Source organism: Tiliqua scincoides, chromosome 1 (assembly GCF_035046505.1).
Source record: "Tiliqua scincoides isolate rTilSci1 chromosome 1, rTilSci1.hap2, whole genome shotgun sequence".
In the NCBI taxonomy this organism is placed as follows: Eukaryota; Metazoa; Chordata; class Lepidosauria; order Squamata; family Scincidae; genus Tiliqua; species Tiliqua scincoides.
Genome location: NC_089821.1, coordinates 108,662,334 through 108,690,265, shown reverse-complemented (window position 1 = coordinate 108,690,265; position 27,932 = coordinate 108,662,334). Strand labels below are relative to the sequence as shown.

At 43.4% G+C, this 27,932-nt stretch overlaps 1 protein-coding gene across 1 annotated transcript in view; it reads right to left on the bottom strand.

Annotated features, from left to right (window-relative positions):
* The window catches only part of MTX2 (metaxin 2), a 68,218-nt gene extending 40,727 nt beyond the window's left edge, over positions 1 to 27,491 (bottom strand). Inside the window, exons 1-3 of the mRNA XM_066612289.1 lie at positions 27,277 to 27,491; positions 1,353 to 1,400; positions 313 to 359 (exon numbers count right to left, since the gene is read on the bottom strand). Coding sequence (XP_066468386.1) covers positions 313 to 359; positions 1,353 to 1,400; positions 27,277 to 27,316 — 135 coding nt within the window. The 5' untranslated portion in view covers positions 27,317 to 27,491. The remainder of the gene's footprint in view (positions 1 to 312; positions 360 to 1,352; positions 1,401 to 27,276) is intronic.
* Between the last annotated feature and the right edge of the window lie 441 nt (positions 27,492 to 27,932).

The following is a 27,932-nucleotide window of genomic DNA, read 5'->3' as shown; positions in this document are numbered from 1 at the left end:
TACTCTTCTTTTAAAAAGTATATTTTGTTTTTAATTTTTAACTCCAAAAGGGCATGGGCAAAGCCTAAAGTGCAGATGAAGTCTAAGAAATAGTTTGTCTCAATGCAAATAAGTCATTGGGACACAATTCAACGGGATGGTTGCTAGTATACACCTCACCGGAATTACTTGGACTCAAGAAGAGCAACACAACGTGCACATCTCCAATTCATTTCAATGTGGCATACATAAATGAAATTTTTCAGTGGAGGGGGCCCCAGATCTCCTGAGACACAAGTGAACGTTTCTCAAGTAAAAATGGTCATGTTTTACCTGAACAGCAAGACAGGCAGCATTATCAGAAAGCAAAATTTGTTCCTCTGCAAAAAGAAAAATGCAAGGCACAATTACTAGAAACAGTGGCTCCTTCCCAATGGATAATTGCAGATCATTTGGGGCACAAAAATAAATGGTGTACAAACACAAGGAGACAAACTACTTTAACTCAAATCACATGCCCCATTACTTTAATGCAGTGTTAAAATGCCTGTGGTCTGAAGTCCCAGAAATGTTTCTTCTAGATATGCCCAACCATTTATCGTATTGTGCCAACAATTAAAAATCCTTTCTAAGAACAGAAAATGTGTTTCAGATGTTAAAAATAATAAAATAAAAGGGTAATTATTCACTTCCTACTAGAAATAAAAACAATTTTATAATTCCTCTTGCGAAAAAGTAAAAGTAGTCACAATCCCTATAAAAAAACCCCAGCCTGCAGTTAATATTGCACACTGTGTCTAGGTCTGTCACACAAAAGAAAGATGACAAGTACACAGCAATAAAAATTCCATGCTTAGAAGACTAGGGCTGCTACCTATTAGTCTTCATTACTTTGCAGTCTTCTGACAACTGTAGCAGGCTGCTGAGCCCCAAATGGGGGCCATAATGTGATCTGATGATATATGAAGAGCTGCTAAAGGGAGCCTGAACCATCCTCGCCTATACATTTTAACAGTTCCTTTTTACAGAGAGCCCACTTTACCACAAGACTTCAAAAATCTGCTGCCTCAGCTATTGGCGCAGTAAATCTGCCAGCCAGGCCTGCAAACCACATCATTTTACACTGCCTACAGCAGCCAATATAATGAGTCAATAATAAACCAAGGACCTCATAGGCCATGAATAGCTGGTTTATATTGGCAGATACAAGCTTAGTAAAAAATAAAATAAAAAACCTCTGACCAGACAAACACCACAAAGGATTCTCTTCTTAACAAGGTATCCCCCACCCTTTGCACTTGCCAGACTCCAGTTAATTATCTTGCTGCATATTTAATGATGGCAGTAACTGCAGGGGAAAAAAAAGTACCCACCTTTCAAGGGCTGATACAATGCAGCATTTTCAGGCCATGGCTCTGCAGCTGCAAAAGAAAAGCAAACAATTGATTAATTCAGAATTTTAGGAAGCCAAAATGAGCATTAGTCATCGTTTCACATTGGAATTTTCTCTATTTGGATCTATAAAGTGCTCCCCCTTCTGCCTGCAACTTTGTAATCTACCTCACAAATCACTCTTTGCTCTCTTCATGCCACAAATATCTAGACAGATGAGGAAACAAGATACACTCCCTTCATAACCATGCTGCAATACCACCACAGCATACCTATTATCTAACACATGGCAAATCTCACACCTGCCAAAGTACTGCTATGGATTTCTCAGCTCTAGTTCACTTTTGCCTATAATATACTATTCTCTACCAGTGGTTCTCAAACTGGGACGTCATGATGACCTGTCCAGAGAGCCCTGGCCTCTCTCCCCTTAAAGGGCAGGGAGGGGGGAAGGCAGTGACGCAATCCACTAGATCGCGCCACTTTGGAGGTGCACAGAGGCTTGCTGCCAATTACCAGAGCCTGCAGCAGCCTCGCAGGGGTGTGGGGAGCCCCGGCACCAGCCTCCACAGAGCTCCCCACACTGCAGAGTCAGTAAAAATCACGATTGCAATCACTTTTGGTTTCAAGAATGCAAAACCGAAAGTGGTCGCGATCACGATTTTGAGGGTCTCCACAGCATGGGGAACACTGTGCAGGCTGGCGCGAGAGCCTCCACACCCCCGGGAGCCTACTGCAGGCTCTGGTAATCAGCAGCAAGCCCCTGCGCCCTTCCAAAGCTGCGCAATCCAGCTGATTATGTCTGCTACCTTCCCCCCACCACCGCACACACTTACTGCAGCTCAAACTCTCCCTGAGAGTTTGAGAACTGCTGCTCTATCCTATTCCTTCACATAAGACCATAAACTTAAAGCACACTGAAGTTGAAGGATTCTGCTAAGAGTTCGGGAGTATGCACAACTGGCACACAATGGCTTCCTCCAAATCATTGTGCCAAGTAGCTTTAAATACATGTTTTCAGGAAGTTTCACAATTTCAGATATCCCCACATACAAAGTTAACATATTATATCATGAAAAAAACCTATGCATCAACACTATCATTATACCATTCATTCGTTTGTTCATTCATTCACAGAAGCTTTTCTGCACTGAATCTTTTGCCAATGATCCACTGTGCACTGCAGAGGATTCTAGGAAATGTTCTAGACCAGGGGTGTCAAACATTAGGCTCATAGACCAGATTCGACTCATGGAAGCTGTTTGTCTAGTCCATGTGATAATTGGGATTTCCCAAGTGCTGCCCTTTCAACAGTACCGCTTCTGCCAAGGTGTCACTTCACAGAACACCTAACCTGCAAAGTGCACCTCAGCAGACGTGGCACGGCTGAAAAGTTGGCCCTTGTGATATTTGGGTTCTCCTGGTGTGTTAATTGGGTTCTCACATATTTGAAAATATGATCAAGATCTGCACATTTTCTCGTCTGTCATTTGCAGTAAATACAGTTGTTCCAACTCTTCTCAGCACAGTGACCTAACTCATTCTTCATGATGGATCCTGATGTGGGACTGACTTACCAGGAAAATGGAGAGGCTTTTCTGGGTCACACTGCTCCAGCAACCCACTCTACTAGCCTCTGTGGGCCTCAGAATGGCCCGCAGAAGCCTTGAAAAGCCTCCCAGTTTTTGGGAGCAAGTTGTAAGTGGCTTGTGACTGAAAAACTACAGTCTTCTTTAAATAAGTACATCTGTCCTGAAAGTTCAAAGCAAAATAAAAAAAACAAACCCAAGATAAATATTGTGACTATTTTTTTCTTAGTTCCTCAAAATGTGTTCATAATTACAGTACATTAAGGGTATTTAGTAAGTCAACATCAGTATATTTTTTGAAACATCAATCATTGACTTAGTTTTCTATATCTATATATCAGGGATTCTTAAATTATGGTGTTGGTTCCATAACTCAAAAAGAGAATCCATCAGATAACACGAAGACAGACAGCTCAAAGCCTTCCTGAACCATGGGGAAGCAAGACTGAAAGGTAGAAAACAGGGCTAAGTATTTCCACTACAGAGAAGCTAGAACAAGATATGAGAAAACACTTAACAACTGATTTGGGTGAGAGAATAAAAAATATGCCTGTGTAAATTATTTCTCAAGATCCACATGAAGAGACACTACTGCCTTACACAGAGTCAGACTACTGGTCTGCATAGCCCAGACTTGTAAATACCTATCTGGAATCTTGGGTTGCAGGATGGTAAATGAACCTCAGCACAAGTTTTTGTCAAGTGGAGATTTACCAATTCTGCAAGCAAAACTTGCAGGCTGTACCAATGAACTATGGCACTGCTTCTCAGAAAAGCAAGTAAAGTCAACACATGTGTGGTACCAAAATGTTTTTTTTTCCCAAATAAAAATCTGCATCACTTTTCGTTTTAACAGTTTCTAAGTGATTCCCCATCCTTCTAAACTCATGAATACAGATCTTGCACAGCATTTGTTTGCCATCTTTTTCATCCTGCTAGAATGCTGTACAATGCACTCAAACCACAACCGATATTTGTATTTAATAAATGGTATAGATTCTAACTCTTGTGTTTCTTACTCTTTTCTCAGCAACACTTTTCTGCCATCTCCAATTCCACACTCACATGTGACCCACACTGGTTAGAAAAAAAGAAAAAGGCACATAGGGAGTGAAGAGAGATAGATGGCAGGATGAAGACAGAAATCATATAAATGACACATTTCTGCTCCTAAACATCATCCCATTGTGTATCCCATTCATAGTTCTCAAGAAAGTGCATCCAAATACCATTTAAGTCAGCTGGCTAATCCAAAATGAACAGATTAGCCAGCTGACTAAAATGGTATTTGGAGGTACTTTCTTGAGAATGATGAATGGGATAAATTGGACTGATGAAACTCTTCAATCCAGTCTTCCATTTTGGAGTTCATAGAACCTTTTGAGCTTATAGAACTTTCCCTTTGGTGTTTATGTGTACAGGTTGAGCCTCATTATTTGCATGCATTCCGTTTCAAGCACTCACTGGATGGAAAAAACGTACTATAGCAAATCAATTTAAAAAACAAAGTTTCTTTGCCCCAGTGATTTAAAAACAGCCTTCCTGACCTTTGTGATGTAAGATAAGAGTCATTAAGAAGACAATCTATCAATCAGTCCTCCTCCAAGAGCTTACAAAGGCACTTCACTCAGCCCCTCCCTTCACCAATGCAAAGTGATCACCTTTCTTTCATGTGTGCCCAGGGGGAAGGGAGGGATCCGTTGGAGAGAGAAGGACTGATGGATTGTCAGCCAGTTGCCCTCTCTCTCTCTCTCTCTCTCTCATTAAGGAGGCTATTGTTAAAGGACTATTCAGTTTTTTAAACTGATTTTAAAGGGATGCATTTTCCCCTTCTCCAGGGATCAGCACATTCCTTCTCATTTGCAGTGGCCATTCGTGTTGAGTCAAATCCGTGTATAAATAGGCTGGACCAGTACAATTCTTAGTGTGCAGAAAATGCATCAGAAAAGACAACTGCTAGTGGCTGAAGGACCAGCAGGACAACTAATTTTAAGGAACATTGTTTCGCCAGCTTGCTCAGGACCTTAGGGAAACTGGGCATACTCAAAGATCACCTCTCTACTAAGCTATATACAGTACAGAGCCTTTTAACAAAAGGGAAAACAAAGGAATAAGGACTTTCATCACAGCACCATACGAATACATACCACTAAATAAGTGATTAGTAGGACTGATATTTTGATATGCTGACATTGCCAGTCATATCATATTTGCAGGTCATAGTTTGAAGACAACAGCCATAACGTTGGGATTGCAAATGGAACTAATTTGTGCACAATGAGTGAAGTTAAGATACTGTTCAGTTTAAAGTTATTTACTCAACATAATCACCACAACTAATGCTTTTACTACAGCTATCTAGCAACTTTCAACAAGATCAAGAAACTGTGTGTGCATGATCCTGCTATCACAACAGTAACAAAAAATACTTGTGACTTTGTAGTGCATGTCTTCCATGGTTTCCACTACCTTAATCTGCCTTTTTAGAAAAGTTGGATGAGATTATAAACCTTGTAATATCGTATATACAACTTGGCAAAGGTCACTCCCTTTAATATTAAATACATTTCCACACAACTGTATCTCTATGTGCATATGGAAAAACTAATCATATCCAAGTGTCATAACCAAACATTTTTTATTGCAATGTTTATTACTTTAGCACAAAAGCTTGCCCCCTGGAGAAATGCATTCTCAAGATGGAAATATATTCCTAATTCTTTGAAATGGAGGAAAACACAAATACAGCCAACAACACAAACAGAACTCTACAAAGATTCTGTGTTACTTTTTCTAAGATAACGAGAACAACCCAATTAAGAAGTTTCGCTTCTGGGAATACAGGGGCCTTTAATGATATAATTATGAAATAAATATGTAATAGTTAGTTGCCATAAGAGGTCCAAATGTTATCAGTCTTCAAAAGACCCTAGAGAGAGATTGCCAGTTAGAACAGGCAATGTTGGGTTAACTAACCAATGGTCTGACCATAAGATAGTGTTATATGTTCAATGCCAACAGTGGGCTGCTGAGCTGAGCTGAATCCTAATCTGCACAAGCAAAACTAAGATCATGCAGAGGACAGACCTTCCCTTCTCCCCTGCAGTCCCTTAAGAACTCCAAATACCTGCTTCAGAGGGTCAGGAGCCCTTGGGTGAGAGCTGCAGGGGGAGAGTAGAATTCCTGGAAACTAGATAGAGGCACCCTTCACAGATGGTAGGGTAGAAAAAAGAACATATTTCTTAGATGAGCTTCATTCTGTCTATACAAACAAGGCTCCAATCCATTTTAACTAGCAAATGCCACATTGCTAACATAGCTAATCTCAAATAGGATTTTAAGAAACAAGAAAGGCTACATATACATTCGGCCTCCATCTTACATGAGGGTTCTAAAGTAAGCATGTAAGAGGAAAATAATGCTGCCTTAACCTAGCTTATATCTGCAAAACACACTCTCTCTCTCTTTAAGAACTAAAATCACACTACAAGGGAACTGAGGGAACAGCAATTTCATTCTCTCATTTCAGACTTGTACAGGGGCATAAACAGAGTAAGTTGAATGGCGGACGGAATCACTTGCACTGTTTAAATTGTTTTTTCTTCTTTTTTTGTTTGCCGAGCACATCTACTTAAATTTGCACAACTAAAGTGTACATAAAACGTGGGCCAGCTGTATATACAGGTGGAGTCTTGCTATCTGTGGGGGATCCATTCCCAGACCACTCGCGGATGCTGAAATCCATGGGTTCCAATTCACAGGGACTCTGAATATGCCCGGAACCTTGTTCCATCATGTTTGGAGCCTTTCTGAGATCCGGAGCAGTTTAAAGAGTACTTCCAGTTTTCACCAAAAACTGGAAGCACCCTTTAAACGGCTTCAGGGGGCGGGGTTCTGAAGCCTGTAGAGGCTGCGCACGGTCTCCGTGGGCCTCAGAAAGGCTCCCAGATGCCACCAGAGAGCAGCTCCGGTGGCATCTGGGAACTTAGGTTCAGCTTCCACCACAGGTTGCAAATTTGCAGTTAGGGAGTCTGGACCTGTATTCCAAATTATAGACAGAATAGTTTCTTAAAACAATATAAATATGGAAAATATAGTGAAAGTTACCAACAATTTCAACATTTTTTAAGACCATATGTTTGGGCTAACTTTTGAGGAACACGGTTGTGGTCCCTCAACTGTGGAAAAGGTACATAAATTACACTGAATTTGCAGAAATATCTTAGCCCACTAGGGAACAGTTTCTTTTATGGCCCAACATAATCCCTGGAATGGGGGCAAGATATAAACCTAAATAAGCCTAAAAAATACATTCATTTCACAAAGATAAGTTTAGAGTAGGAAAACCCCACTATTATTAGTCAATTTAATTTAATATTTGTTTGGAGGGGGGCAAATGCCTCACTCCCAAAATTGATGAGATCAAGAAAACACACACTCTGAATGAATGGAAGCCATCTTAAAAAGGGAGGGGGAGAGTACACAGCATTTTTAATGTACAGCATGACTCTTGCCTTGTGAACAATAGGTGAAGGCATAATTTGTAGAATAATAGGCACTAATATTACACGCTGCTTCAGTTCTGTCATATTTCCAATCCATCAAGTTGATTAATGCTATAATAACTCCACACAAACTTATCATTTGTCTAATAATGAAGTCAGACCAAGTTTATCCTTCGGCAACAGGATTCTTTTGGTCTTTAGATGTTATGCGTTCATCTCACCTAAATACAGGGAGGAAAAAAAACAGTTAAAATTCAACATATGGCTGATGAGTCAGAAATGAGAACTGGTTCCATATAAAGGGGCCAGCATCAGAACCTTCTTGCAATAGTGTTTGAATACTATTTCCTAAGCATGGCCTGAATGGCTCCAGTACTTATCTGCCTCACAATCTCCTTCAGCACAATTTATTTGTTATATACATTATTCACAATTATTTCTTTATTTTTCACATTTTTTACCACCCTTCCTCCAAGGAGCTCAGGATGGTGTATCAAGGCTCTTCCCTCCTTTAGTCCTCACAATAACCCTGTGAGGTAGGTGAGGCTGAAAGACAGTGACTAGCCCAAGGTCACCAAGGATGCTTATTGGCTGACCAGATTTGAACATGAATCTTCCAAGTCTCACTCCAACCTCCTCCACCAGTGGTTCCCAAAGGGGACAAGGTTAGGACAAGGGAACAATATAAGTATTTGCTGGGGCAGAGGGGGATTTGCGACGAAAACCAAGAGTGCCATTTTTTTCCCCACAAATACAGAGGCCTGAAGAGCCCTACAGAAGGCTCCCTGGACCCCCCAGGACTACAATACTGGCTGAAGGTTAGTAAAAAAAAACCCTCCCATCCCTGGCAGTAGCACGATCCTTGGGAACGCACTACAGCCTCTCCCCCCACCCCTTAAAGGGGCAGGGATAAATGCTTCCCTGACTGGTGGGTTGTAACCCACCAATTTGGAAACCACTGCACCACAACATCCCAGCTCTAAGCCCATAGTGTCTGCAAAATAAAAAGGACAATTCAGTTCATATGCTGCATAGTAAATAGTGTCAACTCAAACTCAGGGAAAATCACAGTATAAGAATAATATCCAAGCACCCTATAGTGTGACAATCTGACTAGTATTTGTTTATGCAAGATTATTATGTTGCAGAATAGTCATTTTTAAAAGGCTATTATAGCAAAGGCATCTCTCCTCTCTCTGCCAGCTGCTAGATCTGCAAATTCTCATCCAATGAAACCGTTCTGTGTGGCAAATGGCCTTGTGAACCTCAACAGTCTCCACCGTCAAGTTTGGCCATCGTTAGTTCACCAAGATGAATTTGAAAATGGCTCTGAAAACAAAATTATTCATGTTGGATTTGGCTTGGTGCTGCAAGTTTGTATACATAGTACCTGGGATATCAAAGCATCAGTGAAGGATTCAAATACTTTCAGTGACTGCAACATTTAACTATGACTTGCACATGCAAAAAAATCACATATGAAAGACTGAACAGTTTTATAGTTGTCTCAATATAATACTTTCCAATGAGCCTACTGATAGTTTCAGCTGTGAGTACAACAAAGATGGTGAGAGGTCTAGAAACCAAATCCTACAAAGAATAGTTAAAAGAGCTAGTATGTCGTCTGATGAAGAGAAAACTAAGGGGAGATACGACAGCAATCCTCAAATATTTCAAGGACTGTCACAAGGAATAAGAAGCCAACCTTCTCTATGTGGCCCTAGATAGCACCGTTGAAACTACAGAGAAGTAAATTTTAACTGGACATTATGAAGAATGTCCTAACTGTAGGAGTTCACTGGCACTGGAAGTCTGCCTCATGCAGAAGTGGGCTGTCTCATACTGGAAGTTCTCATACTGGAAGAAATACCTGTATTCTTCTCATACTGGAAGAAATACCTGTATTATTATTATTATTATTATTATTATTATTATTATTATTATTATTATTATTAATAATAATAATAATAATAATAATAATAATAATAATAATAATAATAATAATAATAATAATAATAATAATAAGTTTTTAGGCCAGGGGTTCTCAAACTGTGGGTCACGACCCACATTGAATTTCTGGTGGGTCGTGATAAGATGGCAGCTGCCATCTTGAAAAAGGGCAAAATGAAGTTGGCGGCACCATTTTGAAAAAGGGCAAAATGACCCAGGCAGAGCCATTTTGAGAAAGGGCAAGCAGATCCAGGCAGTGCCATTTTAAAAAAGGTCAAACAGACCCAGGTGGCACCATTCTGAAAAAGGGCAAATAGACCCTTGGGGAGCTATTTTAGGCTTCCAGGCACAGAGTAAACAAACAGAAAGAGTGGCTTGCATATGTGCAGGGCAGGCAGCGTGCCACTTTTCCTCTGTGAGTGTGCTGCTGCCCAGCCCCATTCAAAGGAGGGGAGAGGAGAGCGTGCTTGGAGATTTTCAGGTGCATGCTCCCTTATTCTTGGGGGTGTGCAGGACCCCTCTGTTTGGCTCCTTTAACTTAGGCAGGCGAGAGGGGGAGTGGAGAAGCGCCCTGGAATGGGAACCATGGGTGGTAGCTTCAGCGTCCACACTCTGCTGCCACGCGCTCAGTCAGGCAAGAGGAGGAGTAGGAAAGCGCCCTGGAGTGGGGACCATGGGTGGCGGCGGAGGAGGCTTCAATGCCCACACTCTGCTGCCACGCACTCAGCCAGGCAAGAGGGAGTGTGGAGAGGCCAGGACAAGCGAGGGCTCCCAATATAGCTACCCCACTGTTTGACTCCTTTTAGCAGCTGGGAGAACAGTAGGGCATCCCTGTCTTCCCAGCTGTGAGGAGAATGCTCCATGGCCCCACCCCACACTTCTCTGATGCACACCATTAAAAGTAGTCAAACAGATACGATACATCTCTGCAAGTGCCTTGGTCCTCTCTTCTGCACTGAACATATGTTTGAGAAGCTAGAGACAGGGAGTTGGACTAGATGACCTTTTAGGTTATTCCATGATTTTGGTGATCTTCAGGGTTGTGTGTGAAATGAGCTGAAAGTAAGCACTGAGCATATGTCTGAGAAGCTACAGACAGGAGGGTGGACTAGATGACCTCTTATGTCCCTTCCAGTTCCATGATTTTGGTTATCTTTAGGTTTGTATGTGAAATTAACTGAAAGTAAAGTCAGTGTATGTGGTAAAGAAGCATTTGGAATCTTCAGGGTTAATTGTGAAATGGAGTGCATTACTGGTAATGGGAATGGTGGTGGCTGTTCTCGCAGCTGAGTGAATTCAGAGCCCACAAGCCTTGCTTGTATCTCTGGTTCAATCTTCAGAGAATTACAGCTCTGCCATGGTCTTTCACCAATTTTGCTTTATTGTTGCCAGCTGACAGTTCTGGCATATGTTTAAAACTTCCTACTTCTTGGTGGTGGTTTTACAGATGCAGGTTGTTAAACTTTCATATTTATTCCTAGAAGCATTAAGATATTCAGTAGAAATGGATAATTGCTTTTTAAATATAAACACCAGACCTTTTCAGAGCACAGAATCATGTCATTAATTTTGTGAACTCAGCAGCCCTGATTTCCACATTGCCCTATGCCCGCCCAAACACTGTTTCACCTGCTGGCATTCTTGTCTCCAAAGCACCATGACCCAGGCTAGTTCCAGGGAGTGAGTAATAAGATTTAAGGACCTTTCCTTTTGGAGAATATCACAAAGCTACATTAAATGATGTTCCCAACTTAACACAATGGGCAGTAAGAAGGGCTTACGCCTGGTATGGTACAATGGTAGCTGGGGGGGGGGGAGAATTGGAAGAAGCTTCTGAGCTGGAATATTTTCTCTTTATCATTTACAGTTTGAGTTCCTAGATAAGAACAGTGATGTCACTTCCTGTTTGATGAAATCACTTGCGGCTCTGATAACACAGTGATGGCACTTCCTGCTTGATGATGTCACTTCCTGCCATGGCATCACTTTCAGGTTGATAACATCACTTCCAGTGGGTCCCAGACAGATTGTCATTCTCAGAAGTGGGTCCCAGGCTGAAAAGGGTGAGAACCACTGTTTTAGGCACATCTGAGTGGCCACCTCTCAGGGATGCCATAGTAACTACAGGCACTGACCAAGGGGCTGGACAAAATAACTTCTAAGGAAGTCATCTTCCAACTCTTAGTATTCTGTTTTTCCTAGAGAGACACACAGGACAAGCCTAGTTCAGTGCCCTTTTAAAATAGTCGTGTCTCAACATCCACAGGGGTTCCATTTCTGGAACTCTTGCGGATGCCGAAACCTACGGATAATTAAATACAGGGTCAGGCACCCTATAATCCTCCAAACATGACTGCAGCTGTGCACTGATTGTGTCCAGAGGGCCTAGGGAAGTCTCCTCTACCCTTAGAAGGCCTTCTAAGGCTTCTGGAAGGCTGAAAATTGCAACTTCCAGTTTTCCACTGAAAACAGGCAGTTGCTATTTTTGGCCCTCCAGACATGACTTGAGCACAGTTTCACTCATGTTCAGAGGGACAGGTCCAGCTGAACCTGTGGGTTTGGATCCTGCAGTTAGATAAAAATGAGCGTCCCAAACCTGTGGATAATCAGTCGGGACCTGTAGGCAAAGAAGTTAAGTTTAAGTCATATTTCTGTAGCACAGAGAACATGAAAAATGCTTATAGTTCAGACTACTTCAGAATTGTACATATCTATAAGCCCTTATTACTTCAAGGAGCCTGCAGTCAGGTTCTAGAACTATAGTTAAGAGATCTCTCTTCCATTAGCAGTGATCAATAAAGAAGGCACACAAGCATATATATATATATACACACACACACACACATACACACACACACACATACATACCTTTGTGAATTAGCTGCCGCATCATCATCTTCATTTGCTTTTATAAGTAAATACCTCTACCAAGGCATGATCAATTTCAAAATGTACTCAGACCTCTCTTGTAAAATTGACATTCTACTGCAAGCCAAAAAAGAACAAGTTCATTGAGTTGGAGATTCAATGGTTCTTCAAAAACACACACATTTATTTGAGAGTGTGTGTAAATTTTAAACAATAAAAAATTCCAGGGTTCAAGAATTATAAGACAATACCTATCATCTTTCTTTAAGTTAAGTCAGAGCTATTCAAACTGGGGCATCGCGATGCCCCAGAGCCCTGGCCTCTGCCCCCTTAAGGGGCGGGGGCAGGGGGAAGGCAGCAACATGATCCCCAGGAACGTGTCGCTCAGGGGGGCAGCAGGGACTGGGATGCATTCACCAGTCGCTGCAGCAGCCTCCCTGGGGTACGGGGAGCACTGTGCAAGCGCCTGCAGGGCTCCCCAGCCTTCCAAAAGTGAAAGTGGAGCGATAGCACTCCCCGCGCTCCTTCCAACTGCCTCCCTCCCCTCCCCTGCAAGGACTTACTACGGCCTTCAAACTCCCTGAGTATTTGAAAACCACAGTTAAGGAAATCTGCTACAAATATAATAAATTCAAGCTAACATCCACAGACTGAATCAAAAGGTGTCTTCTCACATACGAAAGGAATCTTTCACTTATGAGTGTTGTATTCTACCTTGTCCTAAAGCACTGAATGAGAAACATGAAAGCAAATCCAAACATGTTCTTCCACTTGCACAAGAACTCGACATCACCCAGATATGTAAACAGGGCAGAATAATAAATCCACAAATACAAATATCAATGCAAATTTTTTAAAAAATCAAGTAATGAATTCACCTGATTGGCTGTGCAGGTCAAATCAAAACTAAAGCTAAAATTCTTATTTCAGACTGCAAGTAAAAGTAAAAGCAAAACCATGATTAATTTTTGTTTCACTTGCAGAAACCACACAGAGCCATCTCATTTATTTTCTTGAGCTGGAAAGTGGAAGTGTGCATTAGTTTTGTACTGCTTTTGGTTACTTTAGAGCAGGGTTCGCCAGGCCCTGGCCCACGGGCCAGATCTAGCATTCACCAAAATCCCTCCCTTCCGTAAGCAGCTCTTACTGTTCCACTGCTCTGCGACTTCATTCATCACCCATCTGGGCATAGGGACACTCTGGGCAGTTGCGTCTATGGCCCATGTCCCAGCAGCCTTTGCACAAGGATGTGCTGGCCATAGACACAACTGCTTAGAGCATCCCTATGCCCAGATGGGCGATGAATCAAGTGGCAGAGAAGCAAAACGTTAAGCACAGATCAGGCTGGGGAGTTTTTGCTGTGCAGTAGTCTCCAGTTTGGAGACCGCTGCTTTAGATCACTGACTGGACCCATGTCATGGACCCATGGTCCATGGACTACAGGTGATCTGCAAGACCCTGAGAAGCAATCTGTGAGGTTTCAGAAAAAAATGATTGCCTTCAATCACTTCCAGCATTTTGCCGAGCAAACACTCCCTACAGACCACCTGAAAGGGTGAAGAACAGACCACCCATAGCCGCAGCCAGCACTGAAGTGTCGGCTGTGGGAGGTCTGTTCTCTGCCCTTTCTGGAAGTCCAGTGGTTCTCAAACTCTCAGGGAGTTTGCCTCAGAAGTCAGGGGGGCAGGGAGAAGGCAGAGGCGCAATGCCCAGCATTGCACCTCTGATTGGAACACAGGGGATGCTGCCACTCACCGCCGCCCGCAGGAGCCTCCCGGGGGTTGGAAGAGCCTGGCACCAGCCTCAGCAGGGCTCCCCATGGAGCACAGACCCCTCCAGAAGGCAATCACGACCACTTCCTCTTTCTTGATCACAAAACCAGAAGTGGTCTTGATCACCTTCTGGAGGGCTCTGCGTTGCGTGGGGAGCCCTGCTGAGGCTGGCGGCAGGCATCCCCAACCCCCGCAAGGCTCCTGCAGGCAGCAGTGAGTGGCAGTGTGCGCCTGCGCCTCAATCAGAGGCGCAATGCTGGGCATCACATCACTGCCTTCTTCTCCTCCCCGCCCCTTAAGGGAAAACAGTACAGGGCTCTCAGGCTGGGGTGTTGCGATGCCCCAGTTTGAAAACCACTGTGGTAAACTGTGGGGAGTGCTCGCTCGTGAGACGCTTCTCCACAAACCACCAGAGAGGGTAGAGAATGGATAGCCCACAGTCAGCAACAAAGCAGCAACCCACAAAACTTCTCTATTAATAATAATAATCACTATTATTCTCTTCTTAATTATTAATCATTATTAATCATCATCTTCTCTAATTATTACAAATTGAATTGTATTTTTTGAATGCAGGGCAGTAGGGGTTTCATGTGATCCACAACAATTCCAGTTTTTGCCTCAGTGTTCTGCAAGCTCCTAAAGGTTGGGAACCACTGCTTTAGAGAGTCAAAATAATGCCTAATCACAAAGAAGAATGACTTAGGCTGCAATCCTAACCAACTTTCCAGCACTGACATAAGGGCAATGCAACTCCAAGGTAAGGGAACAAACATTACCCTACCTTGAGGAGCCCTACATGACTGCCTCCCAACTGCAGGATGCAGCACATGCCCACTGGCACAGCTATGCCAGTGCTGGAAAGTTGGTTAGGATTGCGCCCTGTGTGGCATTGTTACAGATTTTCATTCAGTTGACTGGATAGACTTTTCTCAGCTGCCAATGTTCCACCACTTCATTGCATTACCATTCTATATAGGACGTGTAATTCAGCATAATTTCTACACTCTATTAAATGTTTCTTCATTCTTGTCACGTTATTAGCATACCCCTACCCACTGTATTTATATCTAACAATTCATCCTTCCTTCAGTGACTTCATTATAATGAGGCCACATAGGCATTATCTGAACTGCTCTGAAGTTACCAGCAAGTTTCTGCCTTTTTCTATTTAAAAAAAAGTGCTAGTAAAACAAATGTTTGCTAAGATATCTGAGTTCCGCTCTCATCCACCTCATCTGGCAGCATCCTTTTGAATTCTCAGTTCAGAGGACCACATTTATCAGAAGATGGATAATGATGCAATTATGGAAGTAGTCAAGAATGTCCCTGAAATCCACAAACTAGACGCAATGGCAAACATTGCTGGGTATGATGTAAAAGAAAAATTTTGGACAAAGACATCATTTGGCGGGCAGCAGCGAATGAATCTCCTTTCATACAGTATGATACTGTAGCAGCCAACTCTTGTCCAGGATTGCCCTATGGATCCTCAGCATTTCGCCAACAGTAGCAGCTTGGCGGAACTGGAAGATTTTCAGCTCAGTCAAGACAAAGAGAAACAGACTTAGCAAATGAATGCTCTGCTAAGCCTGTGAATGTTTCTCAAAAACTGTTATGATGGGAAGCTTTATCCCTTTTGGGGCATGTGCACACATGGGAAAGAAAGCATGTACTGTATGGACAACAGATTAAAGAGCAGTAAAGAACGGGGGGGGGGTTATGTCTCATAGCCTAATTTTTTGCATATCTAGCAGGAAAGTCCTTGTATGAAGGTCAACCAGGTTACCCTTCTCCCACCAATCTGCATCTTCCCTCCCCTCCCTCCCTCCTTCCCTCAAGCAAGCAAAGAGGGCAGATCTGCAGGGTCCTCCAACCAATGGGGAAGCACCGGATGGCTGCTAGGTGACAGGGACCAGGCCATGGACCAGGTCAGTAGGTTCTATGTGTTAAAGAGTGGTCACTTGTGTTTAATAAGGTGGCCCAAGTTAAACCCAAGTGCAGTCTGAGGTCTTCATTGAAGGATGCAAGGGTAAATAGAATGCCAGATGCAGGGAAACGGCAGTGAGATGCAAATATCTTGTAGTCTTGTGTGTTCCATGAGGCATCTGGTGGACTGCTGTGAGATACAGAAGCTGGACTAGTTGGGCTCTGGGCCTGATTCAGCATGGCTCTTCTTATGAAGATGCTAACTGCCCTTCCACAGCAAGGGACTAGCAGCACCTGGATAGTCTCAGTAATAGTTCCTGAATTGCTTTTGTTGCTGCCGGAAGTAGCAGGCAAGTAACAGCCAGGAAGCACTGGGAAAGTGAAAAGTACAGTGACAGGTGATCTCCTCATCTGGAATTGCCTCAGTCCCTCAGTGGGGCCTCTCCTCAGTTTGAGCCAAACTCTTCAAGTGGGTGTAGCGTGCAAGCTCCTGTGGCAGGTGACAAAGGGTCATGAGTTAAGGATAGAAGAAAAGGGAATTGGCTGTTGTTGCCTTTTAATTGCGTTAATTTCTTAACTGATATTTTTATCACTGCATGATGGAGTGAAAGCATTGAGGAAAAGAAGATGTTCTATTTTTATTTATTTTGTTTTATTTTATTGGAATTGCTGAAGATCTGGCGAGGAGGTAGGATGTGGTGTCAGCAGTGGCCCCTTTAAGGGTAAGGCCTGGGTATTCAGCAGAGTGTGCTGCACAGCTGCAGCCACTTGAAGGCAATAGGGCCCTCAAGCATAAAAACACCTAATGAAGGGAGAGTTTGGTGTGGGCAGTAGAAGGAGGAAAGCTTTAGGAAGGAGACTGGACTGAGGAACGAATGGCTAATGGACTACTGATGTGTGAATGAACTTTGGAGGCTACTGGAACAGACTAATAATAATACTACTACAGGTATTTTTATACCGCCTTTCTTGGTCCTCAGATTTCTCCTTAGACTTTATTCAAGGCGGTTTACATAGGCAGGCAATTTTTAAATCCCCGTAGGGATTTTTACAATTTAAAAGAAGGTTTCTATCTTTCAAGAAACCACAACATTCAGATGTTTCTTTCTTGATCTGGTCGCACATTCTGGCCTCCATCCTCCCACGCTCAGAGCAGATGGAATAGCTCGGCTCAGCTTGTCAGCTGCTTCAAGGTCGCACAGTGCCGGTGGCCTTGAACTGGCGACCTTCGGATGTTATCTTCAGGCAAATGGAGGTTCAACCCTCTGGACCAGACCTCCTGCCCAGGATCTTATCAGACCTTGTATCAAGAAGGACAGCAAAGGCAAGAACCAGGATGGCACCAGGGGGAGGAAGGCTGGCAACCTGGTGGACTCCAGGCTGGGAACCCAAGACTGACGGTCCCAGAGGCCTCAGGGCACCAAGAGTCAGAGGGGTGAAGGGGAGGAAGGGTTGGGTCTGGGGGAAGAACCCACAACAGGCTGATGCCCTGGTTGGCCTCGCACAGCACTGCCCAAAGGCAGAGCCCTTCTGTGGGCACAGGACGAGAGAGCCTGGACACTACCTGCTGAACCCTTTTAGACTAGAGACTAGAGACACTAAGAGTGGTGTTTGGCTGCCACGCCCAAGGCCTGCTGAGGACCAAATTGCTGCTATAGTGGTGGGAGAAGCTGCTGGCAGGAGAGGGAGGAAGGGGGACCTCTGCAGGTTAAACAGGCAAGCTACCCTGGTGGTGGGGTCCAGCAGTGCTGCAAGGCGGAACTAGGGTCATTGTTGGGTAAAAAAGGAGAGCTAATGAGCTAAAAGTGGGCATAGATTCTCCAGGCAGAGCTTGGATTGGGAATCTGGCAAAACAGGTTGTGGCAACCTTTCCAAGCCTGTGCAAGAGAGGGCTTGGATCCAATCCAATAATGGTAGTGCCTTATCAGAACTGAGTTCTTGATATAATCCTACACAGTCACTTCTTGCACTGCAACTCCTAAGGCTGCTCCCTCACAGGGTTGTTGTGAAGACACAAGGGATAAGGGGAAACAGAGTGGGTAGGGGTGGACAAATCAGGCCGAGGAGGGTTGCAGGATAGGTGGTGGGTTCCCAGTTGCATACTTTATTGGGGTTGTGGCATGAAAAAGGTTGACAACCACTGATTTAGGACATTGTAAAAGTTTCCATAAAACCCACATCACTCTACACACTTCCCAAAGAGGTTTGCAACCACCCTTGAAAGTAGCCGGACTCAATTCTATGTATCTTTTAATAATCAAACACCTGAAAACTGCCATTTATATTGTTATTTTTCCCAAAATGCTTTGGTCACTGACATTTTATGATAACAGTGTCTACATGTTAATTTAATACTTTAACTTCACACAGTGGGCCCTCAGTATCAGCAGAGGATTTGTTCCAAGAACTCAGTGGATACTGATTTCCGCCAATCTTTGGGGCCTGAAAAACCATAAGAGCCTATCAGAAGGCTCCAGCAGGCTTTATGAGGTGAAGGAAGATCATACATAACCTCCTCATGCCACAAAACACCTCCTAGATGTAACCAGAAGGCACTTCCAGTCACTTCTAGGAGGTCAAGTGAGGCCCTCTGGCACAGGTGGGCATAAGGGGGACTCACATAGATTTGCTATTCTATCCACCTTGTTAGTTGGTGCACTGTAACAGAGGGTTAGTTTTTGTCTACAAAAGCAGTCTATATGGAATTCCACGTATTTATTATAGGTATATATTATGGATAATAACTCACCCTAATACATCTGAATGCATATGTGAGATTTACTTTTGCACATCTCTATAGTGCTTTGGAGTTGAACTTCAGGCGACTTAAGAGATCAAACAGCAGGTAGTGAGTGTTTTTCAAAACAGTCAAAACTTCAACATTAAAATATCAAATGAGAAGTGGAGTCTCTTAACACTGGTAAAAACACTGGAAGATTCCCATCACCCACAAAAAAATAACTCTTTTTTATTTACAGAGAGGGAATGAGCAAATGTTTAGAAGAATTCCATTAATTATTTTTGTATCAATTTTTCTGATGTAATATTATCAGTTGATTTTTAAGAAAAGGTGCTGCTATAAGAAAGATGGTTTCAGACATCATCTGAACAGCAAATGTAAGTGATAAAAGAAGTTCTTTTATTTTGCAGACAGTTCATAAGCAATATATTTACAATTACCAGTACTCCTTACAAAGCTTTATATGCAACTACAAGTGAACAAGTTGCTACGATTGCCTCTCAAGTAGATCTGAGCTCTGACTTATGTGACAACCAGTTTGAAATAAATGCAAACAATTGCCTCCCACATTACGGGGGGGAAAAAATATGCTGTCCCCTTGGTGTGAGAAGCTGTGCTGTGCAGCTTCATGGGTAAAACTGTGGTCTTGCAGTGAGACATGCAAGCCAATCATTCCCTCATTATCCAGTCAACACTATCACGAAAAGCCTCTTAACGCTTCATAAATGATTTGGTCATCATTTTCTATTTAATCATTAGTGCATTAGAGCAACAGACTATGCTCAGCAAGTTCAACAGAATGCAACTTACCTAGTGGAGGGGGCAAAGCTTTAGAAACCAAACATTCACTATACTGCTAAAGTACCGCAGATGGACAAGCATGAAAAGCAAAGCAATTATGTCTGGCAGAGACTACACATTCTCCAGAGAGGAGAGGAGGACATTTTTTAAAAAGTCAACATCCACACATGACCCACTACTGGACCAAGAAAAATCTCCGAATACATGTCTAAAAACCCAAAGAAAGTATAATCATCCGATAACAATTTAAGTGCACGTGCAGTGAAGATCGATGTTTTATAGCTTCTGTATCATCACAGCAGTTACAGTTAATTGGAACTGCAAGACGAAGTGATTGTTTTCATGAACAGGACCTTCTATTACTAGCCAATCAAATTTCATTTTTATTACCAATATTAAAAGTTTCTCAATTATAACTGCACTACCATGCATGCATAATAAGGAAGCTGGTATTTTTTAAAAAGGAGGGGATGAACAGAAAATAAATCCATTATTTTAAAGAGGAACTTACTCCAATACTCATTTATTTCCACCCTTGAATGATGCTTATATGAACAACAATAATGAACCATTGGATTAAGAGTGATGAATGTATGGACTTCATCTCTTCTAGTGTTCAGTATTGTACTTATGAATTAGACTGGATACCATGTTGTTTTTATCACATTCATATCTTGCCCTTCATCTATAGAGCTCAGGGCATACAAGTTCTATACATACAACATACTGTGAGTTAGTTTAGGCTACAACTGGGGTGTCAAATTTGTTTAATACAGAGGCCTGAACAACATTCATGGTGCCTGCTAAGGGTCAGAAGTGATGTCAATAGGCAGGAAGCGATGTCATTAAACAGGTCATAACCAAAATCAAGCATTTTTCTCACTTAGGAACTCATTAGCTGCAAATGACAGAAGAGAAAATATGCAAATCTTGATCATATTTCAAGATATGGGAGAGCCCAATTTTCATGTGGGCTGCATTTTCAGCAGTAACACCTCAGCACTGCTCAGCAGCTGAGAGCCCTGGGCTACAATAAGGTAGCCTGAGACAACCCCATGAGAGTCACGGCAGTGTGGGAATTTGAAGCCAGGTGCTCTGGTCAAAGTCAGAAGTGGGTACTCCAAAAAGAGCCAATTTGCAATGTTGAACTGGCTCTTTTTAAAGCATGTCCTCTTCTAATACTCTAAATCAGGGGTCTCCAAACCCTGGCCTGGAGGTCAGATGTGGCCCACGGCGAGCCTTTATCCGGCCTGCGGCCAGCCTCTTGTCCCCTGAAAGCCCCTGGATCACTTTGCCGAACATGACGGGACTGTGCTCTGGTTGCATCTGAGAGTTTTCTAAGGGCCAGAGAGGTTGAATGAATGAGCCCATTCATGCATTTATTCACACATCTAAGTTCCATCTCTTATTTATATACATTTTATTTTTTTCAGCCCTCAAAACCGTGCCAGACATTTGATGCAGCCCTCTGGCCAACAAGTTTGGAGACCCCTGCTCTAAACCATTTAAAACTTCACATCAGGACACATGTCTTAGCAGCACAAAAACACACTGCAGATTGGGGTAATGAGACAAAAGAAGACCCTCCAGAATAGACAAGGAGCTGAAGGGTTCTGTTTTAATTTTGTGTTATCAATTCCCTCTGAAGCAAACCATCACTTTGGGGGCAAACAGTAGCTATGAGGAGAGTTTCTGGCAGGAAAACAACATGAAGGAACATTTTATCTCCTCCTCACACATCACAGTTTTGATCAGAATCACACACACATACACCCCACAGCTAGTGTTTCTTTTAAATAAATAAATAATACATACATACATACATACATACATACATACATACATACATACATACATACATCACTTCCAGTTGGAAGTACTGCATATCTCTTAACAATGCATTTTGGCACACACGTAGTTTGGCCCCTAAGGCAAACTTCTTGGGCAAGACAGTGCAGGATTACAGCTTGAAGAACAGTCTCATTTCAACAGTCAAAGCAAGGCAAGACCTTCATTAGGTTGATGCTGTATTCTGCTGCTTTTATGAGTTATTTATTTACTTGCAGATTTATATACTGCCTTTCCGCAGATAATAAACCCAGTAACCAAGACCACTTACAACCATACAATGAAAATACACATAATAAAATCACAATATTAAAATCACAGTAGCATATTTTTGTGTGAGTTTAATGCATTTTTGCTGAACTTTATATTTTGGATGCCACCTTGTAAGGATTTTTTCCTACAAGGCAGGGTTCAAATGTATTAAATAAATAAATTAGAACCAATTAAAATGTTACAGTAAGCAGATTTTTGAGCTCTTCCAAATTGTTCTCCAGGTTGGATGTCAAGCAAAACAACTCTTCTTCAACTTGATGACAACTCAAGTTGAGCTGTTTTGCTAAACATCCAACCTGAAAATAACTAAAAAGCCTGTGTATTGCCCTGTTATATTTTATTTAGTTCTAATTTCGGTATACTTATTTAGAGAGTCCCAGTTTGCAAACTGGCTCAATATTCTGCGTCACCCATATATAGGAGCGCCTATTTAAAAAATGAACACCTTCACCAACTTTTAGGGACAATTCACAAAGTATATCATTTTCATTCCCCCCCCCCCGTCTCATTTTAAGTAACATCAATTACTGTTCAGTCACAACCCTGCTGCCCCTTCCTCTTAGGGAGTGTTTTGTAACCAGTGGTATGGATAACAGCAGTGGTACTCGAGGTGGTGTATGGTAGTACTCACAAGACGCCTGAACACCTGTCGCCTGGCAGGAAAACCTGGTAGGAAGCTCAACTCAGTGGGCAGAGCTCCTAAGCATGCTTTTCCACACTTGAAAAAGCCCTCCTGTCCATCCTGAATCTCTTACTGATGTTTGCCATGTCACATCTGGCATTCCAACCCAGAAGTAACTGGTGATGATGTCATCACCAGGGCTGTCTTTCTCTATTGGAAAATGTAACACCATGTGATTCTTAAGAGAGCACCCATAAAGTATGCCTTAGAGCAGGGGTATCCAAAGTTTTTGGGAGGAGGGCCACATCGTCTCTCTGACACTGTGTCGGGGGCAGGGGGGGAAGAATTAATTTACATTTTAAATTTGAATAGATTTACATAAGTTTACATAAATGAATATATTAAAGATGAGCTTATATGAATGAATGAAGGTCTTGCAATAGCTCAAGGCCTATAAAAGGCCTTGCACAAAGCAAGGCTGGCCTTTCCTTTGCTGCTACTAATGCATCACAGATGTGAAACAGCAAGCATTGGAGGGAACCCTCATCCCACAGCTCATGTGACAGGTCAAACAGTTGCCCTCACACTGAAAGCAGTTGCTTCAGGCCAGCGTAGGCTGCAGCAAATCTCTGGAGGGCCAGAGACTCATTGGAGACTGGGGGCTTCCTGAGGGCCGCATTGAGAGCCCTTGAGGGCCGCAAGTGGCCCCAGGGCCGGGGTTTGGGCACCCCTGCCTTAGAGTACTGTTTCTCAACATTTGTCCTCTACTGTACCACTTCACATGGTCCATCTGTTCAAAGAACCACCAGAAGTAACTGGCAATTACTTTCGGTGGTACTTTGAATAGGTGGACCATGAAGAATCACATGGTGTTACATTTTCCAATAAAGAAATACAGCCCTGGAAACTTAATGACTTGTATAATAAACTATTCAAAAGTAGCATGACAGACACCTGCTTATAGGACACTCTTGGTGATGCTGCGATTACTGGACCTGGAGAGTTTTTCCTCACATCAGCTTCCAAGGCCTATCAGTTAAGTAGTGTGGTTGCAGCAAGAATACTTAAGATATATTTATTTATATCCCCTTCCCCTGACATTGGAGCAGCTCAAGGCCCCTTACAACATTTTAAACACACAATAAATACTATAATATTAAATCATAAAAGTAGCACTCATAAAAAGTTAAGACAGAAATATAATAATAATAATAAAAACAGCAGCAAAACAACAAAAGGCTAATAAGAACTGCAAATATATATATATATATATATATATATATATATATATATATATATATATATATATATATATATATATATATATATATATGAACAAATACCAAAGACAAAGTGTAAACCATAACAAAATGATTATAGGTATCAAGGGGGGAAGCAAACAAACACATAAAAGACTTCAGTCCCTGGAAGGCCAGCAGAGACAGCATAGATCAAGAAAATCAAACATAAGGCCCACGGACCAGATGCGACCCCCAGAAGTAATTTCTCTGACCCCCATTACAACTAGGCTCTCCCACTGTGATAACTGGGCTCTCTCGTATCTTGAAATTATGAACAAGATTCACACATTTTCTTTTCTGCCATATGCAGCTAATGAGTTTCTATGTGAGAACAAAGTGCTTATTTCTGGTCACCATCAATGATGTCACTTTCTGCTTAATGATGTCACTTCCGGCCTTCAGCAGGTGTCATGAATGCTATTCAGACCACTGACTGAAATGAGTTTGACACCCCGGTATAGATTTTAATTCAAATAGGAAGGAATTCCATAGTTGCGATGCCACCACAAAAGAGGCGGCACACAAGAAAGAGCCCTCTCAGATAACCTTAGGGGAGGAGCTGGTTCATATGAAAGGAGGGGAGTCACTTAAATATCTCAGTCCAAATGCTAAAGGGATTTAACAGTTTAAATCAGGGCTGTGGCCCTCTCAGGCTCTCCCAGCTGCTGAGCTGTGCTGAGATATCACTGCTAAAAGGGCAGTCCGCCTGATAATTGGGCTCTCCCGTATCTTAAAAATATGATCAAGTTTTGTGTATTTTCTCTTCTGCCATTTGCTCCTGAAGAATCATTTGCTCCTGGGAATCCAGGAGCAACTGTGGATCCAGGATCACCCCAAGCTGCGGACCTGCTCATTCAGAGGGAGTGCAACCCCATTCAGAGCAGGACATTAGTCCAATACCAGAGTCTTGGACTTCTGGACCAGGAGAACCTCTGTCTTATCAGGATTAGTGTCAAGCTCTGTTTGACAGTGGGCAACAAGCCCACTTAAGCTTGTTGCCCAGTGCAATTACCACCCACTCCAGTCCCTTAGCTATGCCACTAAGTAGTTCGTACTTGAAAAGTCTGACTAAAGAACAAGCGGTTTAACGGTTTAAACCAGGCATGTCAAACCCATTTAATACAGAGGGCCAAATAGCATTCATGATGCCTACTGAGAACTGCAAGTGATGTCATTAAGCAAGTCATGATCATAAGCACTTTTTTCTCACTTAGGAACCTGAACCTCATTCAGACCTGGTCAAGGTGACCCATGCCCTAGTGACATCCAGATTAGACTACTGCAACGCGCTCTACGTGGGGCCGCCTCTGAAGACATTCCGGAAACTACAATTAGCGCAGAATGCAGCTGCCCGTGTGGTTGCTGGGGCTCATCGGTTCAACTCAGTCAGGCCGCTGCTTCAGCGGCTACACTGGCTGCCAGTTCGTTTCTGGGCTGAATTCAAAGTGCTAATTTTAACTTCAAAAGCCCTATACGACTCGGGTTCAGAGTATTTGAGGGACCGCCTCCTTCCATACAATCTGACCTGTCCTCTCAGGTCATCAGAGGGGGCTCTTCTGACTGTGCCACCACCTGTGGAGGTGAGGGGGATGGCAGCAAGAAAGAGGGCCTTCTCAGTGGTGGTTCCCCGTCTGTGGAACTCCCTCCCCCTGGAACTGAGAACAGCTCCCTCTTTAGAGTCCTTTCAGTGGGGGTTTAAGACCTTTTCATTTAAAGAAGACTTTTAATGCTGACACAAGGGGCATGGCTTTTTTAAAAAAAAATTAATTTTGGATTCAAGTTTTACTGTGTTTTATTTTTTTAAAATATTTCATTTTTATACATATTTATATAGTTTATGTTTTTGTATGATTTCTTTTCTGTATCGATTTCTGCGATACAAGGACATCTGCAAGAGGGATCTGAAGGCCTTAGGAATGGACCTCAACAAGTGGGAAACCCTGGCCTCTGAGTGGCCTGCTTGGAGGCAGGCTGTGCAGCATGGCCTTTCCCAGTTTGAAGAGACACTTGGCCAACAGTCTGAGGCAAAGAGGCAAAGAAGGAAGGCCCATAGCCAGGGAGACAGACCAGGGACAGACTGCACTTGCTCCTGGTATGGAAGGGATTGTCACTCCCGGATTGGCCTTTTCAGCCACACTAGACGCTGTGCCAGAACCACCTTTCAGAGCGCGATACCATAGTCTTTCGAGACTGAAGGTTGCCAATATATAATATATATATATATAATATATATATGATTTCTTTTATAAGCCGCCTTGAGTGCCCTTTACCGGGACAGAAAGGTGGGATATAAATTCTATAAATAAATAATGGCCAAAATTGTGAAAACCTTGGTATGTTCGAATAATACCATCATGTTACATCATTGCAAGGATAATTTCATTCTGAATGCAATGAAACAAACTGTGCTGGAATATCTGTATTCTACCAAATACAATTAGGGTCAATTAACCAAAAACATTTGATTTACCATATACTTAGCAAATTATATTATTACAGGTGCACACCACTTAACAACAGCGATACCCTCTCCAATCCCTGTTGTTATGCAGTTAGGTTGTTAAGTGAACATTCAGTCCAATCTAGTGCCTTTGTGGTGTAAACACACTCCCTGCCAGAAACTAGCTGGCTGCACAGGCTACTAGAGATAGATTGCCTCTTCTCTGTGTTAAGGGCCTCTTTGTTGTGTAAACAGACACTGCTGCAGGGCATGGGAGACACGATTGCCTCATTAAGAGCATCTTTATTGTGCTTTGACCACCATGGTATATGTGGTCCATCTTTAAGCGGAAGGTTGTTAAGCAGCGGATGTCTGTATTATTATGCAGGATTTCTATACCGCCTTTCTCATTCACAATGAGAGACCCAAGGCAGTTCACATAGACAGGCTATCACCAAATTCCATATTTTAAAAAATGTACTTTTTACAATTAATGTTCAATGAGAAACTCATATAACTCCTCATTTCCAGAAATCTTCCCTCACGGTGTGGTCACCGTTCTTTGTGTGTGAGGCATCCGAGCTTGTGAGGCATGCCGTGTGAGACATCCGAGCTTCCAGTAGGAGAAGCCACAATCACTTAAATTTGATTTTGTTGGTGGAGGAGCTACAAAATCTTCTTCTACCCCAGGCAGCAGACGCCTTAGCTATGCCACTGCGCCATTTTTCATTGTTTTAAAAGTCTGGGTATGACATCACTTCTGGAAGCGACGTCACTTCGGGGGCATCGTTTAGCGCTTGGCGCAGGGCTACTCTTTCATCCACTATGCCTTTTATGCAGTCAGATCATTAGAGACAGTGCCTGGAGGATTTGCACCCCAAGCAGCAGGGACGTGGGTGGGGAGCAGGTGAGGCAGAGCCTCCCCACCGGAATCCTTTGAAAGGTACCGCCAGAGGCGCGCTGCGCGTGCGTTATGGGTGCTTAGGTGCCTCCCCCCGCAGCGGTGCTTTTCGAAGGACTCCAGTGGGGAGGCCCTGCCTCACCTGCTGCCTCCCCACCCACCACATGCCCCTGCCAAGCAGTCTCCCCAACAGCTCAACTGGGGAAAGAGCTGCGTGTCCGGGAGGGGGGAGGGGGGCTCAGCTCTTGATCCCCCCCCTCCAACGGACACGCCCCCTCCCCTGGCACCACCCAGTTCAAAAGTGAAGGAGCGAAAGCAACGGTCGCCACTCTCTCCAACGGCCGCAGTGCAACGGCCTCGCCTCACCTGCTATTTGCGTCACGAAGGCTTCGGCCACCAACGACATCCTTCCACGCGGGGGGGGGGGGAGGAGACGCGATGACGCGAGGCAAGTCCGGCTCCCTTCAGGCGGCGCTTGCTGCTGCTGTTGCTGCTGGCCCTTCCCCCTCCCTCCGCGCGTGCAGGCGCCCCAACCCAGCACAAGGTGAAGGGCGCCGGCAGGAGCTCCGCGGCTGCGCCGACAACCCAGCCTGAGAAGCGCATCCGGGGCCTGCTCCGCCCCTTGGCCCGACCCACGCCGCCTCCACAGCAGACGGCGTCTCCCAAGGAAGCCGTGCTCCCTAGAGAGGCAGCGGGCTCCAGCTGGCTGGCTGCCTCCCTGGCTTGCTTCGGGCCCAATCCTTTCCACACTTTCCTGGGAGTAAGCCCCATTGACTATAATGGGACTTACTTCTGAGTAGACTGGGCTCTGAGGCTGCAATCCTACCCACACTTTCCTGGGAGTAAGCCCCAATGACTATAATGGGACCTACTTCCGAGTAGACATGCATAGACTTGGCTCACAGACTACAATCCTTTCCACACTTTTCCTGGGAGTAAGCCCCATTGACTATAATGAGATTTACTTCTGAGTAGACATGCATAGGCTTGGGCTGTCAGTCCCTTTCAGAAACAGTGCACAG